The sequence below is a fragment of the Trachurus japonicus genome, chromosome 17 (assembly GCF_045865225.1).
Source record: "Trachurus japonicus isolate A0001 chromosome 17, Traja_1.0".
Classification (NCBI taxonomy): Eukaryota; Metazoa; Chordata; class Actinopteri; order Carangiformes; family Carangidae; genus Trachurus; species Trachurus japonicus.
In genome coordinates this window covers 12,417,897-12,433,948 of record NC_140923.1, presented here as the reverse complement: position 1 = coordinate 12,433,948, position 16,052 = coordinate 12,417,897, and the positions used below count along the sequence as shown (strand labels likewise).

The 16,052-nt window shown below is 41.4% G+C and overlaps 2 protein-coding genes across 2 annotated transcripts; both read right to left on the bottom strand.

Annotated features, from left to right (window-relative positions):
• Window positions 1-807: 807 nt before the first annotated feature.
• On the bottom strand, window positions 808-6,254 carry best4 (bestrophin 4). The gene is made up of 10 exons (XM_085804779.1): window positions 6,105-6,254; window positions 5,833-6,011; window positions 5,629-5,729; window positions 4,666-4,899; window positions 3,804-3,958; window positions 3,616-3,693; window positions 2,951-3,103; window positions 2,139-2,219; window positions 1,871-2,025; window positions 808-1,260 (listed from the first exon to the last, which is right to left on the bottom strand). Exons 1-10 carry the CDS (start codon window positions 6,207-6,209, stop codon window positions 966-968), a joined length of 1,536 nt encoding a protein of 511 aa, XP_085660905.1. The 5' UTR covers window positions 6,210-6,254; the 3' UTR covers window positions 808-965.
• A 6,486-nt stretch (window positions 6,255-12,740) lies between these two features.
• On the bottom strand, window positions 12,741-14,581 carry LOC146970220 (uncharacterized). Its single transcript, XM_085804715.1, has 2 exons — window positions 14,330-14,581; window positions 12,741-14,241 (listed from the first exon to the last, which is right to left on the bottom strand). The coding sequence occupies exon 2, from the start codon at window positions 14,237-14,239 to the stop codon at window positions 13,025-13,027; it is 1,215 nt and encodes a 404-aa protein (XP_085660841.1). The 5' UTR covers window positions 14,240-14,241; window positions 14,330-14,581; the 3' UTR covers window positions 12,741-13,024.
• Between the last annotated feature and the right edge of the window lie 1,471 nt (window positions 14,582-16,052).

The following is a 16,052-nucleotide window of genomic DNA, read 5'->3' as shown; positions in this document are numbered from 1 at the left end:
AGGGTCACATACATAGGAGTAGTATTTCGTATAGTGGCTTACCGCAGCGTACTTAGGTACAATTTTAATCATACAGTATTTGTACATATTATGACAACATATAATGTGGACGTAAAATCTGTAGTAGAATTTGGCAGCTGAAGTCGGCTACTAACCAGTCAAAATATGGTCCATCTATCCGTCATAGTCCATACTGTGATGCTATCATGCTTTCTATGGTCTCCTTTGCTCAGTAAAATTATAACAAATCAGAGAATCACATAATTGAGGCTCTAGTAAGCCCATTGAAAAGCTGCTACCGATTCACTTCTAGGCTAAGGTGGCATTGGTGCAATAGTCTGTATATTTTATGAAATGTATTTTTGTACTTTCTTTTTCTTTTTGTAATATATTTACTGTGATATGGACCTGTGTCTGAGCTTATACAGTATATATATAAATGTATGTCTTTTATCTTTATATTGAGGTGTCTTACTGGCCTTTTTGCATCAGTCTGCCATTAGACTTCAAAACTATGTTTGTTTAGGATTAATATGAAAAATGAGACAGATGCCAAGTTACAGAGCTGCTGTTAAAGGTACTTTATTTGTCACATATACAGCTAGTACAGTGAAATTCTTTCTCTGCATTTAACCCATCCCTGAGGAGCAGTGGGCAGCCACGGTGCAGCGCCCGGGGACCAACTCCAGATTATGAGCCAGTGCCTTTGGTCAGGGGCACTGACTGGATGCATGGGATCAGACAATAACAATAGGACTGAGATTTAAAAAACACACACAAAAACAGGATTGCTTGTATGCATTTCCATACTTACATAATAGTTTATTTTATTTCACAAATTAATTCACTTGTGTTAAATCAAGAAATATTTTGTACAGTGATGATTTTCATTTTTGGTTTAAAAAACACAATGTTTGCTGCAGGGCTAGGACCAGGATGCAACATGGAGCTGAAAATCATTCACTCTAGTGCTGTTCCACTGAAATTTTAATAAGCGTCTTTTCTTGTTCTGGGAGATTGGTGTCATCCTCAGGGGAAACATCAACATCGTCTTCCTCATTTATTTCATCATCTTCTTCCTCATATGGATGTGATGAGGGGTCCAGCAGAGAGGGGAGACTCCTGCCGCCACGCAGGATACCTTTACCGTTCTGTAGAAGACCGTTGAGACCTTCACCCAGAGAGCCGTTCAGATGTAAATACCGTTTCTTCACAGGAGCGTCTGCAGGCTGGTGAATCTCAAGATCCTCTGCACTCATCCTGCAAACATGGGAGACAGTTTTAAGACTAAATGTTGCAGTGGACTTATCTATCTGCAGGGACGTTGTATAGGGGATAGGGGCCCAGCGCCCAGTAGGGCCCCCAAAAACCCAGTAGTCTAATCTTTGTATGACTGAATTATTCTGTTTTCAGCATTCAGCGGCTTTCAGCATTCACCCGTATTTCCTTCAGGAAATGCATTCTCTAGTTCTGCATAAGACCCTGATTATATAGAAATGCTGCATTAGCATCAAAACAAAGTAGGCTAATTTTTTTGTGTGTGTGTTGCGTATGAACTGATGAAGCCCACTGGATAAGAGGCGAAACGTCTTCCCAGACGTCTTGCCTACGATTCAATTCGCCCAGAAAAGAACGATGACCTGGATGAATGAGAATATCCATAGACAAAGTATAGGCTAAATAAAAAATGATAATACATACGTAGCCTAAGAAAAAAAAAGTGGAAAAGTCAGGGGGGTAGGGGGCCCACTTTAGTGTTCTTTCAGGGGGCCCAGAATTCCTAGCAACGGCCCTGTCTATCTGGAGTCTGGACTGTGCAGCTGCAACAAGCAAAAGGCAATGAAACATGAAAGGTAAAGTAATAGTTAACCTCATGTCAAAGGTAGAGCCTTTGAACGCTGGTTTGAGATGATCTGCTGCTGTTGACAGAGTGTAAGGGATGGAGAAATGTCTCTGTGCCCAGTGCTTGTCCTTCACAATCGGAGCCAGGTTCTGGTACATGTCGTCCACAGCCAGCATCGACACCTACAAAAGAGAGAGTGTGAGAGAGGAAGAAAATTAAAGTAAGGATGGTGAGGACTCATTCAAGATGTTTACAGTGGTTTTTTATTATTGGAGGGAAATCTTGAGTGTAAAACCTCAATGTTTCGGTCGATCAGCTGGTTTGTTTCAAAGTCATCGTCGTCCTCACCAAACGGATTGATGATCAACTCGCCCACCTGCAGAGAAGACAGCGTCAGATCACAGGAATCACAGAATCAGGTCTAAATCTGTCGTTATATGAGCGGATGGATGTGCTGCAGTCAGGGCCGTTGCTAGGAATTCTGGGCCCCCTTAAAGAATACTAAAGTGGGCCCCTCCCCCTAACTTTTCCTTTTTTTTTCTTAGACTACGTATGTATTATCGTTTTTTATTTAGCCTTATTTGTCTTATTTCTAGTCAAAATGTAATTTCTAGTCAAAACAAATCTCATTATACTTAAAATAAGACACATCATATTAAAAGTAGCTTGTTTTTAGACACTTTTTACTCCTTTCAAGCATATTTTCACTTGGAATAAGTAGAAAAAATCTGATAGTGGAGCAAGTTTTTCTTCCTTATTACAAGTACACAAAACTTACTTTCACTGGCAGATTTTTCTATTTATTGTGAATTTAAGTGAAAATTATCTAAAAACAAGTACATTTTTAGGTAATGAGTCTTATTTTAAGTGGAAAGAGATTAGCTTTGGCTAGAAATGAGACATTTGGACAAGAAATAAGACAAATATTCTTGGAAAGATGTTGAGTTTTTACAGTGTACTATGAGTATTAGTCAGGGTCTTACGCAGAATAAATCAGTCATACAAAGATTAGACTACTGGGGTTTTTTATGGGCCCCACTGGGCGCTGGGCCCCTAGAATTATCATCACCTTTCTCCCCTATACAACGGCCCTGGCTGCTGTGTTACCTTGAGCCAGCCGGTGTAGAAGAAGAACTGCAGCAGCGTGAAAACGGGGACGTACATGTCCAGTGTGTGATTCTTGTATCCCTTCTCTGGGTTCAGGAATTGACGGCCGATGATACAGAAGGCAAAAAACGAGTAAACTGCAATAGTAACTACCTGCAGAGAGCAACAATCAAGCCAAACAATCAGTTTTCTAATGCATTTTGGATTCAGTTTGTATAAAAGTGATTTAATTATATAACTACGTACATTTCAAAATAAAACTAAATAGTCCTGCATTAATATATTGTAGTATTAAAAGTGAAATGGGCCGGGGAAGTGTTGTACTATCATTAGATGATATTTATAAATCATACACTAACATGTGAGCAGCATTTTACTATTGCAGTTGGGTGATGGAGCTTATTTGAATCATAAAAAGAAGGAAAAAATAATTTTATTCAAATATAATTAAAAGTATTGTCCGCATAAATTGATTGATTGCTCAGTTTGTAAGACTTGTACCCATCAAAATGACCTATAGGGTCCAGAATGATGAACCTCACAGAGAGATACTGATAAAGAAAAGACAGCACATCCTCTCATTTCAGAACTGGGGCCATATTTACCACATGAAATCTCTGAAAGTACTGAAATCGCTCAAACACTTCACCACTGACTCATCGTACCTGAGTGTAGACCAGAGGGATGCTGATCCAGTCGTAGTGAAACAGGAGGCTGCACTTGGCTCTGTAGTTGTTGAGCTCCTGCAAACACAAGTTGCAGTCGATGCATTGGTTGTGTATGTATGATGTTACAAGATTTGTCTGTTTCCCATTTGAAATGTGTAAGACAATGAAAATGTTAAACCACTCACATCCATCAGAAGCCTCAGAGCGATGTCGTCCCTGACTCGACCCTCCTCTCTGGCTCGGGCCGCCAGGTTTGAGAACCACGTCAGAGGCATCCAGTACTTGTTGAACTCAGAGTGCAACGACTCAAAGTTTTTCAGCTCCTGTGTGGTCATGAATCCTGCAACGCACGTTACACACTGATATCACTCAGGTATCATTCAGACAGCAAATGAAAAAGTTCATAATTATCAAAAATATCAACGTATAGTGTGTATAGAGCTGCAATGATTCCTGGAGGTAATTGATCAGGAGATCAAATAGCTATTTTGATTAAGTGTATATTAAATAATTAATTTTTCAGTGGTCATTCAGTGATCCAATTTGATAACTAGATATTCTAATAAGTAAGATTTATTTTCATTATTACAAGGTTTGGGACAAAACTAAGTCATTGGCAACATAAAACTGGGCTTGAGAGTCATTTTTAAAATTTTTCTTTTTACTTTTTTTTTACATTTTCATATGGACAAATAATAAATCAAGAAAATAATCAGCATATTGATTAATTATTAAAATTGTTAGTTTCAACCCTTTAAGATTTTTAGAACTGCATGATGCACACAATCTGCAACTTACAAAGCAGAGAGAAGCAATCAAGAAAAAAAATATAGATGTCCAGCTGAAATATTAATCTAAAATTGACATTATTCAGGGGTCCTTCCTATTGGAATAGTTTTAATAGCTTTTATTTTCACTCATGTCTCATATTTTATGAACTAATAACTAATATAAGCCTAAACTCAGAGAAGTGCAGTGCACAATACTTAAAAGTCTTAAAGCAGCATATTTCTAACAGCTGTGAATAGTTAGTTAGTTTGGACTCACCAGCCTCCACCACGTGCTCCAAAGTGGGGAAACGCTTGAGAACTCTTGTGCTTATGGAGCGGAGAATGAGAACCGAGGATAAGTTGGCGTATCTCATGAGTGTCCGTCGCAGCAGACGACCCCTCTCGTCCGCGCCGTGGACGTTTCCAGACACCACCATCATCAGGTTGTCAGGCAACGGGAAGCTGGTGTACTGACCCCACCAACGGTTGAAGGCCAGAGACACATAGAAACCTGGGATATAGACAACATCATCACTGAGTCACATCACATGCAGTGTCTTATTATTAGTTTATTTAGGGGACATTGTGCAATGACATTAATCATTTACAGAAAATGAGAAGATGGTTGCACCAGATTTAGTTTATAGCAAATTTCCATCTAGTCCCGACATGTAACATATAACAAACAGACAAGAAAACGCAGACCACAAACTACTATACAAGAGTGATACACAAATAGACAGTAGACAGCACATAGACAATACAAAAAAAAACAGTTTCCACATCTAAAAAGACCAGATCAAATGCAACACACCTGAGAGAGGTGTACCCTATCCTATATGATCAATGGAGAGAAAAGCTAAGTCTTACAAGATACAGAATATAAAATATAAAACATTTTAGAATCCCATAGTTCATATTCCATAAGGTTTAAGATAATTTCATGGATTGGGTGCATTGAGAAATACTAAGATACATTTTTTTTTTAAAAAGACTAACTGAGTAACAAGTGCCCTGCTTTTAAACATGCTGGCAACTTTGGTTCTCCAGTAGCCATTGTTTTAAATGATGAGAGAAATGTAAATAGTTTGATCTGCTTTTCAGGGTTTCAGGCAGCTTGTTCCATTCTTTGATGACTGTCCATGAAATCACAGATTGTGCAAAGGAGGAGTGTCGCATGGGGATAATGCAGTCACCCCTGGATACTGATCTTGAGACAGTATATTATAGTCTAACTCACCCAGCACAAATGAAACTGGGATGAAGTTGGTGTTGGTGAACTGGTCACAGTAAAGGGCGATACGCTCAAACAGATCCTGCTGTGATGGTGACAGGAGGAACCTGTGAAAGCAGATAAAATGTTTTCACTGGGACGCACTAAAGCAATAAAGATAAAACTGAATCACGCTGCAGCAGAATTAAAAGAAGAAATCAGTTCATTTACCTGTAAAACACACTGAAGAACAGATAAACCAAACAAAACACCAGCAGGTCCTTGTAGAGCAGCCTGTAGATGCTCCCCTTCCACCTGAACAGCAGCTTGGAGAAGCCGCCGAACCGGACGTCAGCCACCTCGAGTGTGTAAGACACCGTCATGTTTACTGTTGGAACGGCAGAGGACTCCTGCAAAATGAAAAAACCAACAAACAAATATTTGAAATGTATCATACATTAGGCATGATGTATGTGTATAAAGCACAATAGAGCCCGTCGTACCTGTGAAGGCCGGTGTATCACCTGGTCCTGAGCTGCCCTCAGAAGAAAAGTTCTTCCCCTGAGTTTCAATTTAAACTTCTCTGCTGTGAAGCCATAAATTAACATTTTAGATTTATTACCTGGGAACTTGATGCCTAAAGAGACACACACCTGCAGTACAGTGACTGCGTGCACGGAAACAACCTCTACATAAACTACACTGTCACTGACCAGTTGTCTGTAAAGTGTTACCAGCTCGCTTTTCTATAATCTGACATAGCTACTATACTCCAGACAAAATCAACAGAGTTTATTGGTATCGATTATTGTTCAGTGGTGTCCAAAAGTGTCCAGTGAACCCTGCTGGGTGTGGGCTCACCCTGATTTCATTATGAATTTATCTACAGATTACTTTCTTGTAGATTCTGCCTCTTGTTAATCAGTCAAATTGTGAGAAATGTAATCAATATCACAATATGGCCAAGTGCAGTATCCAAATGATGTGTTTGTTTGGTTCAAGACCAAACAAAAATCACATTATCAATCACTCTCATATCAAAATTCCCACAAAAATCCTCAAACTTTGTAGCTTTTGTCTTTTCAAACCCCAACAGAAAAATCACATAAGACAAAGAAAAGCAGCAAATGCAGAAAATATAGGGAATTTTTTGCAGTGATTATATAAGAGACTACAGAAAATATACATATCCATGTACATTTGTGTAAAAACGCACTTGTAAAGATAAAAAAGTGTCTCTAGACTCATATTCACTTCCCCATCAGCCGTGTTCAGTTTGTGCTGTTTGTTCAGGCAGGAATGCACGTGGGTATAAAACCAGACTGTGTGACTCTGGTGTCATTACAGACCATAATAAACCAATTACAGCTGGTTTTTACAAACACGACCTCACGTCCAAGACCAACATTTGATTTGTTTTTATCAAGCTCTCAGCTGTGAAATTGGAATTAGAAGGAAATGTTTCCTCTTTAGAGTTTTAAATGGTTTCAGTTTGGACCAGAGGCGGCTGAACTCACTTTAGACGACCGACTGAAATGAAATGAAGGATTTATAGATAAGAGGTGAGCAGCGTCAGGAGTTTTAGGGTTGCTGCTCTTCTGTCCCTGTCCTGCTATAGGGCTCATCTATTGCTGTTATTTCATCTTTATCTTTGATCTTTGTGAATCTTGGTAACTCTCTACAAGTCTTATACTTGAATTTATTAAAGGATAGCCCCTTGAGATGTAGCATCTCATTTTCAAGGGGGTCCCTGAACAAACATATAGAACACACAACATCAACAAAACACTACATTACATTGTAGACATACATAACATGACAATACAACAAATACAGACATCTTGCTCACACACTCCCACATACCACCCCTACCCCCATAAATTTAACAGAATAGAAATATTAAATAACATAGTAGGAATAACGAAAATTATTATTAATTACAAAATGGAGAAAAGAAAGAATAACAATGAATGAATGAATCAATTAAGTAATTAACTAAAAACATGAGCAATTTGTTTTAAGATATAAATATAGTGACCTCCTGAAACAATGAAAAGAGGTAATAGAACGCAAAGAAGGAGGGAGATTATTCCAATCAAATGGGGCTTTATATTGGAATGACCTTTTACCAACCTCTTTAGAGAATCTAGGAACAAAGAAATGAGGGAAGTTAGTAAGTGGGTATGGCGAGTTGTATGGAATCATAAGTTCTTTTAAATAAGGAGGACAATTAAAATAAATACATTTGAAAACTACATACTTCATTGTAAATCTATACAAACCTATGTGCTATAATATTTGAAACCAACCAACATCTGTAAAAAACACTTTTATTTTAGGACCTTTAAAGTCATGTTAATATTCAGGAGGTGAATGATGATATTAATTTGTTTCTAAAGTACTTTGGACCTGTTATATAAGTGACAATAAGGCCCTTCCACAGAAAATCAAACATTGTGCACACAGATTGATTACACAGCAGCTGCTTCTCACTGTTATTTACTGTTCTGGTCGTCAGTGGCTCTGATAACAGCCGTGTCAAACATCTTTCTGCAGGGTGATGCAGGTAGACGGTCAGATGGATCCACCCCCTCCCGTCCCTCAGCCTTTTGTCATTGGCTGTTCTGCTCCACTCGCTTGTTTGTTTTTCACATCGTTACAGCAGTCCACTGTAAATCAGAGTCTTTTTTTATTCTAGCTGGGTTTTTATCTTCTGGCTCTGTTTGCTCATCACCCCTGACTGGATATTTACGAGGCCACCCATCCTCCATCAGACGACTTCCCTGTTCTCTGTGCCTGACTCTGTGTCACTCATTCAGCTGCTGTGGACGGATGAGCCTCCCTGTTTGTATCTGTATCTTTTATTACACTCATTAACAACAGATTTATGCATTTGTCACAGTGGTGATGGAGTATTTCCCTACGTTCAGTTATCTTCACAATATAAATATCAGTCACTAGATGGCGCTCCTGTGATGTGCAGCCTGGCTCCCTGCAGAAGAGTCACTGTCTGTATTTATCACATAAACAAAGACACCCAAAGGCTGTGTTGTTGACAGAAAACAATAAAAAGAAAGTTTAACATGTTAGATGCTGTGTAAGAAGTTTATTCATGATACTTTCTACCTGTGTAAATACAGATCAACTGGGTTTTTAACTTGTTTTTCAGAGAGCCATCATTTAATTATGTTGTCTTGGAGCCTACAGCTGTTTTCCATCATGTAAATATGCTAATTAGTGTTTCTTATTGCTCTTAAATCAGCAAAACTATGTCACCAAATCAAATATTTTCCACTTTCATGTTGATGTCTCGTCCCTGTCTATATCCGATGAATGGACAATGGTTGGTCTGTGATCTTGATCTAGATGAAATTCACCCCCAGATTAACATTCATGGATCCTCCCAACAACCACTGGATATACTGGTCGGGGGGCTGAGACCTCTGAGAACGGGCCAGGGAGAGCAGCTCCGTTTGAGTAACCTAATGCAGTAATTACAGCTTCCCACGGTGAGTGAAATTAGAGCTCAAATGAAAAGTAGGATTTCAGGTAGCTGCTGCACGGGGGCCGACCTCCTGGGTCATTGTCGGGGCAGAGAGAGCTGAGGGGCCGCAGAGAGCCAATGACACAGTTTTGGGTTTGTGCTTCCTCTCAGCATGTCTGTTGTGTTAGTAATAATCGTTATCAAAAACATTCCTGAAGCAGAGACCTTGAAAAAAGCTTTTTTTTATTATTTGTCTTTCAACAATATTCAAAAGTGCTGCATACAAAAAACAAAACAAGATCAAGATAGTGCATCATCTGCCAGTGAAAACTTAAAGATCAGTGCTTTTCATCCAATGAAGAATGATCCATCCATGTTATTACATAGTATCATTTTAACATTATTCCTACAGTTTCACTTTCAAAATTAGGACCGGAGAGAAGATTTCAGAAATACAGAGGTCATGGATTCTCCCTCACCACTCTCAGAAAATATTCAAAGTATATTATGCAGTTTTATAATTTCATTTATCTAGTTCGAAATTGTATTTCTCGAAAAGTGTTGTTTTATTCCTCTTCATAGTGCCATTAACATCATATCTGGGATTAAAAATGATGTTGTTAAATGTTGTTCTTCACTTATTATCCTGCTGACCTTGAAGTAGTCAAACTGAAATAAACTAAGTAAAAATAAAAGTCACTCAAATTCCTTCCACTAAGTATGTTTAATGTTTTAATTGACAGCTCATTAAGCCCCGCCCCCCTGCTGCTGTGCTTGTCAACCTCTGTGTTTTCACATGGCCCATGACGCAGTTTACACAACAGCAGCAGACACACCGAGTCCTTGATGTCAGACAGAGGGAGACAAACTTTGGAAGATTTCACAAACTAACATTTTTAGATTTGATCACATCTGACAAGCTAATTAAAATAAGTGTTTCCGTGTTTACTGGTTTGCACGCTGCAAATATGATACTTAAGCTGAAGGCTATCAGCTTTGTCCTTTGTTTTTTTAAACATCAAATATCTCACAGCATGTGGAGAAATCCAAAGTTTGACAGGACATCGCAGGGTTTACTGAACAGCCAACTGGATATTGTAAATTCCCTGCAGGTTTGCAAAAGTCCCACATTTCCTCCCAAAAATATGTAGAAAAAAAAGAGCAAAATGTGAGGCTGTGACCTCAGTGTCTAAAGCTAAACACACAATTGTACTAAAAATAACAAAATGCAACATTCACTCATTTATACGTTTTGTCTTTTGACCTGAAGGCGTTTGGTTTTTGGAAGTTCAGCACATCTTATATAATAATGTTGATAAATAAAGCTCTGATGGAAAATATGTGAAAACCCGTGTGGAACATACACCTCATCTTTTTTAAATTCCAGGAAGCTCCACACCCTTCGCCGCTGCACCCTCGCTCTCTCTCCCTGTCTCACTGAACACAAACCAATTAGCATTCAAAGCCAACAAGTGTGAGAGTGAGACGCCTGTCTGTTTTCCACATGTTAGATAACGATCGACTGTCTGCGTCCTGCTCCTCCACAATGACCTCGACGTTCTTTTCTTTCCTCTTTTGTGTAGGTTTCCTCTCCAGTGTCATTAGGTTGAAGCTGCGCGCTGCACAGAAACGCTCTGGATCTCAGTTTACTGAACCGGCACTACAGAGATTTTTATCTTACACCAGCATTTAGATGCAATATTTTCCAACCAACGTGCACATTTAAGTTTGTGACGCGGAGCAGCTGTGCTTTCAGCCTTACTTAACAATGACTTATATAAATTTAGACTTCTCACCAAAGCTTTACATTCCACGTTTCACATTCGGTTAACTGTGGACATTGTGATGGTATTAGTCATTGTTAAGCACCTACCCTATACTTCTAGTTGTGCAGCTTCAGGTGAGTTTGATCCAGAACATCCTGTATGCACTATAATAAGACAAAGAGGAATGCACATATAATACAGTCATTCTTGGGTGAGGTAAAGTAGGCACTGTACAAAAGCTTTGCTTGACGTAAAATGAAGTGAACAACACAGGAATTAAAAATTCTTTGTCGACTTAAAAACAACATGGAAGTGTTGCTACATTTAGATAGATAGAAAAAGATAGAAAAAAGGACAGCTGGCAAGTTTGGTTGTGTTTTCCAGAGTAAAAAAAAAAGTGGGCCTCCCTTTCAAACAGTCACTGTGCTGCTCAGGTCCCACAGGAAACGCTCCAGATTAAATCACTTCCCCCTTACATTGTGATACCACAGTGGTCGGACCACACTGTCCCTGTGTCAGTAGACACACACACTGTGCTCTTTAGTGCATTTAAAGGAATAATTTGAAATATATAGGCAATTCGTTGGTTTTTGTTGTTGAGAAATTGATGAAAAGACTGATATGACCTTTTCTTTGCATTATCTACAGTCGGCTATGCTGGTGATGACTGGCTTAGTTTAGCGTAAATAAAAACTGGAATCAGGAGGAAACTTGCTAGCATGTGAAAATATAGCCTATCAACACCTCAAAGCACCAAATCGCATCAGCATACATAAAAAGTCAGTAGCGAGTGCTAACAGCTGGAGAGACCAAAGCTATCACACCAGCTAAAGCTATCAAACCAGAGGAAACTGTTGTAGCTTATCTGTATTGCACCATTCACCTCTGCTGTAGAATAAGCTGCTGCAGACAAAAAACATGGTTTAGCTACATTACGAGACCAGAGTAAATGGTACAACTCTTTGTTAAATGTCTTGAAATTAGTTTAAATGCCTTGTTTCCCTTGAGTTTATTAAAAAGTCTTGTATTTGATTGTGAATATACTTTGATAGATTGTTGTCCTGTTTGCAGACAAGTAGGCCTAAGTAAGCTATAGCTTTGCTGACACTTAGCCAAGCATACATAGTCAGACTACTCTTTGAACTCTTGAAATGCCTGGTTTTCTAAGAGCTTATTAAAAACATTACATTTTATAACTTAGATTTTTGTTTTGGTTTCTTTTCTTTCCTGTTATACAAATTAATTCTAGTTTAGATGATTGTGTATCTGGTTGCAGGCTGTTGGGAAATGTAATCATTATAGACAAGAGACAACAGCATTTTAAAGGGTATGGCTATGCAAGTCTAGCTTTCCGCTGTTTTGCTAACCCTTGCGATGATGTGTATCTTATCTGTCATAAACAGGAGATTACAGTTTACGTGGCACGCTTGTGTTGCTATCGGAGGCTCTGATCTTGCAAGGTTTTCGGCAAAGAGACGCTATAGGTGGAAGACAGAGAGCCTCCATTCTGTAACAAGTTACAAGTCATTTATTGAACCATCACAATTACCGAAGCTGTCTAATTAAGGTCAAAATGTAACATGGTTGAGGTAAAAAAAAAATCTTGCATAGTTCCTCTTTAAAGGTACAATATGTAAGAAATCTAAAGCAACTGGCCGTAAAATCCTCCTAATATGTCACAGTAACTTTAATAATGTTCATATAACATGATGAACTCACCAACAACAATAGTACAGCCAGAGTATTCGCATTCAAAATCTTTTTTTGCAGACTGCAAATCATGTTTATGTTTTGAATTTACGTGTCTGGTCCACTGAGCTGCTGCTACGGCTGGGAGAAAAAACGAGATTACTGTGTTTTGAATTTGACTGCAGTAACCTTTTTTGGCCACATTCTTACATATGGCACCTTTAAGCTTTACAGGTGCTGATAGATGTATTTTTTTATACTGATTCAAGTAGTTATGCAAAGCAAGGCTGTTTAAAAGCCCTGAAAAATGTATAATTAAAGTCTGGAGGTGTGTAGTTGTAGTTCAGTCACACCACTTTTAAACCCGGGAGAAGAGCACAAACATGTAAATGGTGCTGATGCTGATCTTCTCATCTATCTCTCAATGAGAAGGCAACTAAACATACGTGACAAAACGTTGGACTTAGTCCTTTAAGGCGAGAGGTCACGAGAGGTCGACGTTCTCATACTCCCCATGGTCCGAGTCCTCCAGCTCGATGCCGGGCACCAGGCTGTAGTATTCGGTGGACTGGGTCAGATAGGCCTTCTCCCTGTCGGCCGAGTCCTTCATCACCTCCGTCACGCTGACCGTGTCCAGCTCGGTCCGGCCGGCGCCGTCGGGCCCCTGGGAGCCGGAGCAGCGTGAGGACGCTCTGGGAAGAGACTCCACCGAGCCCAGCTTGATCTCCACCTCTTCATAAATGTCCCTGGTGCTGCCGAGGAGGGCGGACGCCGGGCGGAGCAGCAGCTGGTTCTTCAGGATCCCCTCGCCGCCGCCACAGCTCCTGGCTTTACTCTGCTCAGCCCCCGCGGCCGCAGACGGCTGCTTGCTGCGATGCTTCTGGCCGTTGCAGCCTGAGTCTTTCCTCTTCTTGGAGGTGCTGCTGAACACAGGTGCGTCCTTCTTCTTCTTCCTCTTCCTCCCGCAGCACCAGCAGAACACCAGAATGGTGAGGATGAGGAGCGGGAGCACAATGAAGAGCGCGGTGAGGCCCGGGGGGCGGCAGACGTCGGTGAGCCTCAACGACCACGTGGTTCTGCCGGCCAGGTGGCTGGGAGAGGAGCAGGTGAAGTTGCCCAGCAGATCCTGCAGCTTGGAGGTCCTGTTGACCTTCCTGCCCCCCTCCAGGGCTTCCAGCAGCAAACAGGAGCAGTCCCAGGGGTTTCCCTCCAGTCCCAGCTTCTGCAGACTGGGCTTCTGCAGCACAGAGCTGGGCAGGAGCTTCAGCCGGTTCCCCTGAAGATGCAGCTTCTGGATGCTGTTCGAGTCGTGGAGGAAACCCTGAGGCAGCTCCTGAAGCCGGTTCCCGCTCAGATCCACCTCCATCAGGCTGGGCAGGCCGGCCAGAAACTCCCTTGGCAACTCTGTGAGTCTGTTATGACCTAAGTAAACCTTCTGCAGCAGCGTAGAAGCCTCTTTGGCACTCATATCAATAGAGCTGATGTTACAGTGGGAGAGATCCAGTGTCTCTATGTTTGTCTCATTGGTAAACACAGACCAGCGCACATGGCCGATAGCGGAGCCAGAGTAGTTCAGGCAGCAGATGCCAGCAGGGACCTCGGAGGGAAACTGGGACAAGATGGTTGCTGCTGGACACAAACATCCCACCACAAGTCCCGTCTTCATCAGCAATGTGAAAATCAACCACCGGAAAACCATCTCTGCAACAGAAAACACAACAAAAAAACCAACTCAGAAACAGTGAGTTTATCGTGTTGCCATCTCTAGTTTCCTTTTCCTCAGCCCTACCTGCCTCCCGGTCCCCCTCCTTCTCTCTCAGGACTGATCCACTTTATGTAGACTCGCTCACACAGAGATGTAAATATGCCTGTAAACCCCTAGCGACTTCTCTGAGGACTCCTGGTTGCTGTGAGGATCGTAGGAGTTGGCATGGCGACACAGGTCACTGGGGATCGGGAGTCCAGTGTTGGGCTGTCGAGGAAGAAACAGACGCTACTATGACTTTCACATGGGGGCGGCGGTGTAGCTACTGTTAATTGGCAGATGAGGAGGTATACAAACATCACCGGAGGAGGAGAAGAGCTGCAGCCTAAAGTATAGTTCATGAAGCAACTTATCGGGATAACTTAAAGGGTTAGTTCAACATTTTGGCAAATTGGCCCATTGCCATTATCCCTATAGTCATAGTAGTGGGCACGTTACCTTTAATTGTCGGTGCAAGCTGTTTTTAGAACGGTGGAGCAGAGCGGTGAGCTGCTCAGAGCTACGCTACGGAGGCTTATGGGATTTCTTGGTTTCCCCCATCAAACTCATCAAATACACAATCCAACAACTCCACCAGACAGAGTTGTTTTAGAGGTAAATGCAGAGACTGCTTGCTGAAAAACTGCCCCTGACGGAAACGCGCATCAGTGGTTTTACATTTCCCTCTAAAACAACTCTGTCTGGTAACGTTGTGTTATTATCTCATAGCGTGGTGAATGTGCAGGTCACAACTTGTCCACCAGAGCGTTGTGGAGTTGTTGGATTGTGTATTTGATGAGTTTGATGAGGGAAACCAAGAAATCCCATAATGAGCCTCCATAACGTAGCTCTGAGCAGCTCGCGGCTCTGCTCCGCCGTTCTAAAAATAGCTTGAAATGACAATTAAAGGTAACAAACCTACTGCTATGACTATAGGGATTATGGCAATGGGCCAATTTGCCAAAATGTTGAACTATCCCTTTAACAACTCATCAAATCTGGATTAAAATGTCTCAGGTTTTCCTCAAGAAGGCAAGGCAAGGCAAGGCAATTTTATTTGTATAGCCCGTTTTTACAAACAGTTTGTCTCAAAGGGCTTTACATGGCATCGTAACAACATCCCAGGGCTCGACAGTGCGACAGTTTTGCTCGCATTTGCGAGTTGATAATAGCCCGTGCGAATAAAAAATTGCATTCAGTCGCATCAGTGCGACTCGGACAGAAACTGCATGCACCGCTTTGCATGCTGTTTAACGTGAGCAGTATCCCCCCCGCCCCGCCCCCCCCGCCTGTTTGGTGATTTTGGCCGCCGCATTGATTAAAGCTTGTGTACATCGGGGCCGTTCAGATGTAACGTCTTTTCCGCACATTACTTTCAAGGTAGACGCGCGTCATGCACGCCAAGGCGACACCGTAGCAGCGCACATTCGGTGCGAAGCGCTTTTTTTCCGTGCACGTTCGACCTGCCTCTTCCTCCGGTACACGGTCTCGGGCTGTGTCTCTCCTACTGTTTCACACGGAGCTCTGCCCCAGGTGAAGGAAGCCCTTAGGTGGTACGTGGCCTCCGAGGCTACTGCGGAGCTATCAAAAAAAAAAAAAACGCTTGTCGCGGTGAGAACAGCTGACATGTGGTCACAGTCTCACAGTGCAACATTCATATAAACTTCAACCTCAAAGCTCCCTGTCTGACCTGTCCCTGAACATCACACAGGGGCAACATGGAGCCGTTTGTGTGACAGGTTGTTGAGGAAAAATGTTTGGTGTTTTT

What these genes read in the sequence shown, in the direction of transcription:
- best4 (XM_085804779.1), bottom strand. Translation starts at nt 6,209, where the DNA reads ATGTTAATTTATGGCTTCACAGCAGAGAAGTTTAAATTGAAACTCAGG. An exon ending in TGATCGACCGAAACATTGAG is followed by an intron (nt 2,026 to 2,138) that starts GTTTTACACTCA and finishes TCTCTTTTGTAG; the next exon opens with GTGTCGATGCTGGCTGTGGA. An exon ending in GGCTCTACCTTTGACATGAG is followed by an intron (nt 1,261 to 1,870) that starts GTTAACTATTAC and finishes CCATGTTTGCAG; the next exon opens with GATGAGTGCAGAGGATCTTG.
- LOC146970220 (XM_085804715.1), bottom strand. Translation starts at nt 14,239, where the DNA reads ATGGTTTTCCGGTGGTTGATTTTCACATTGCTGATGAAGACGGGACTT.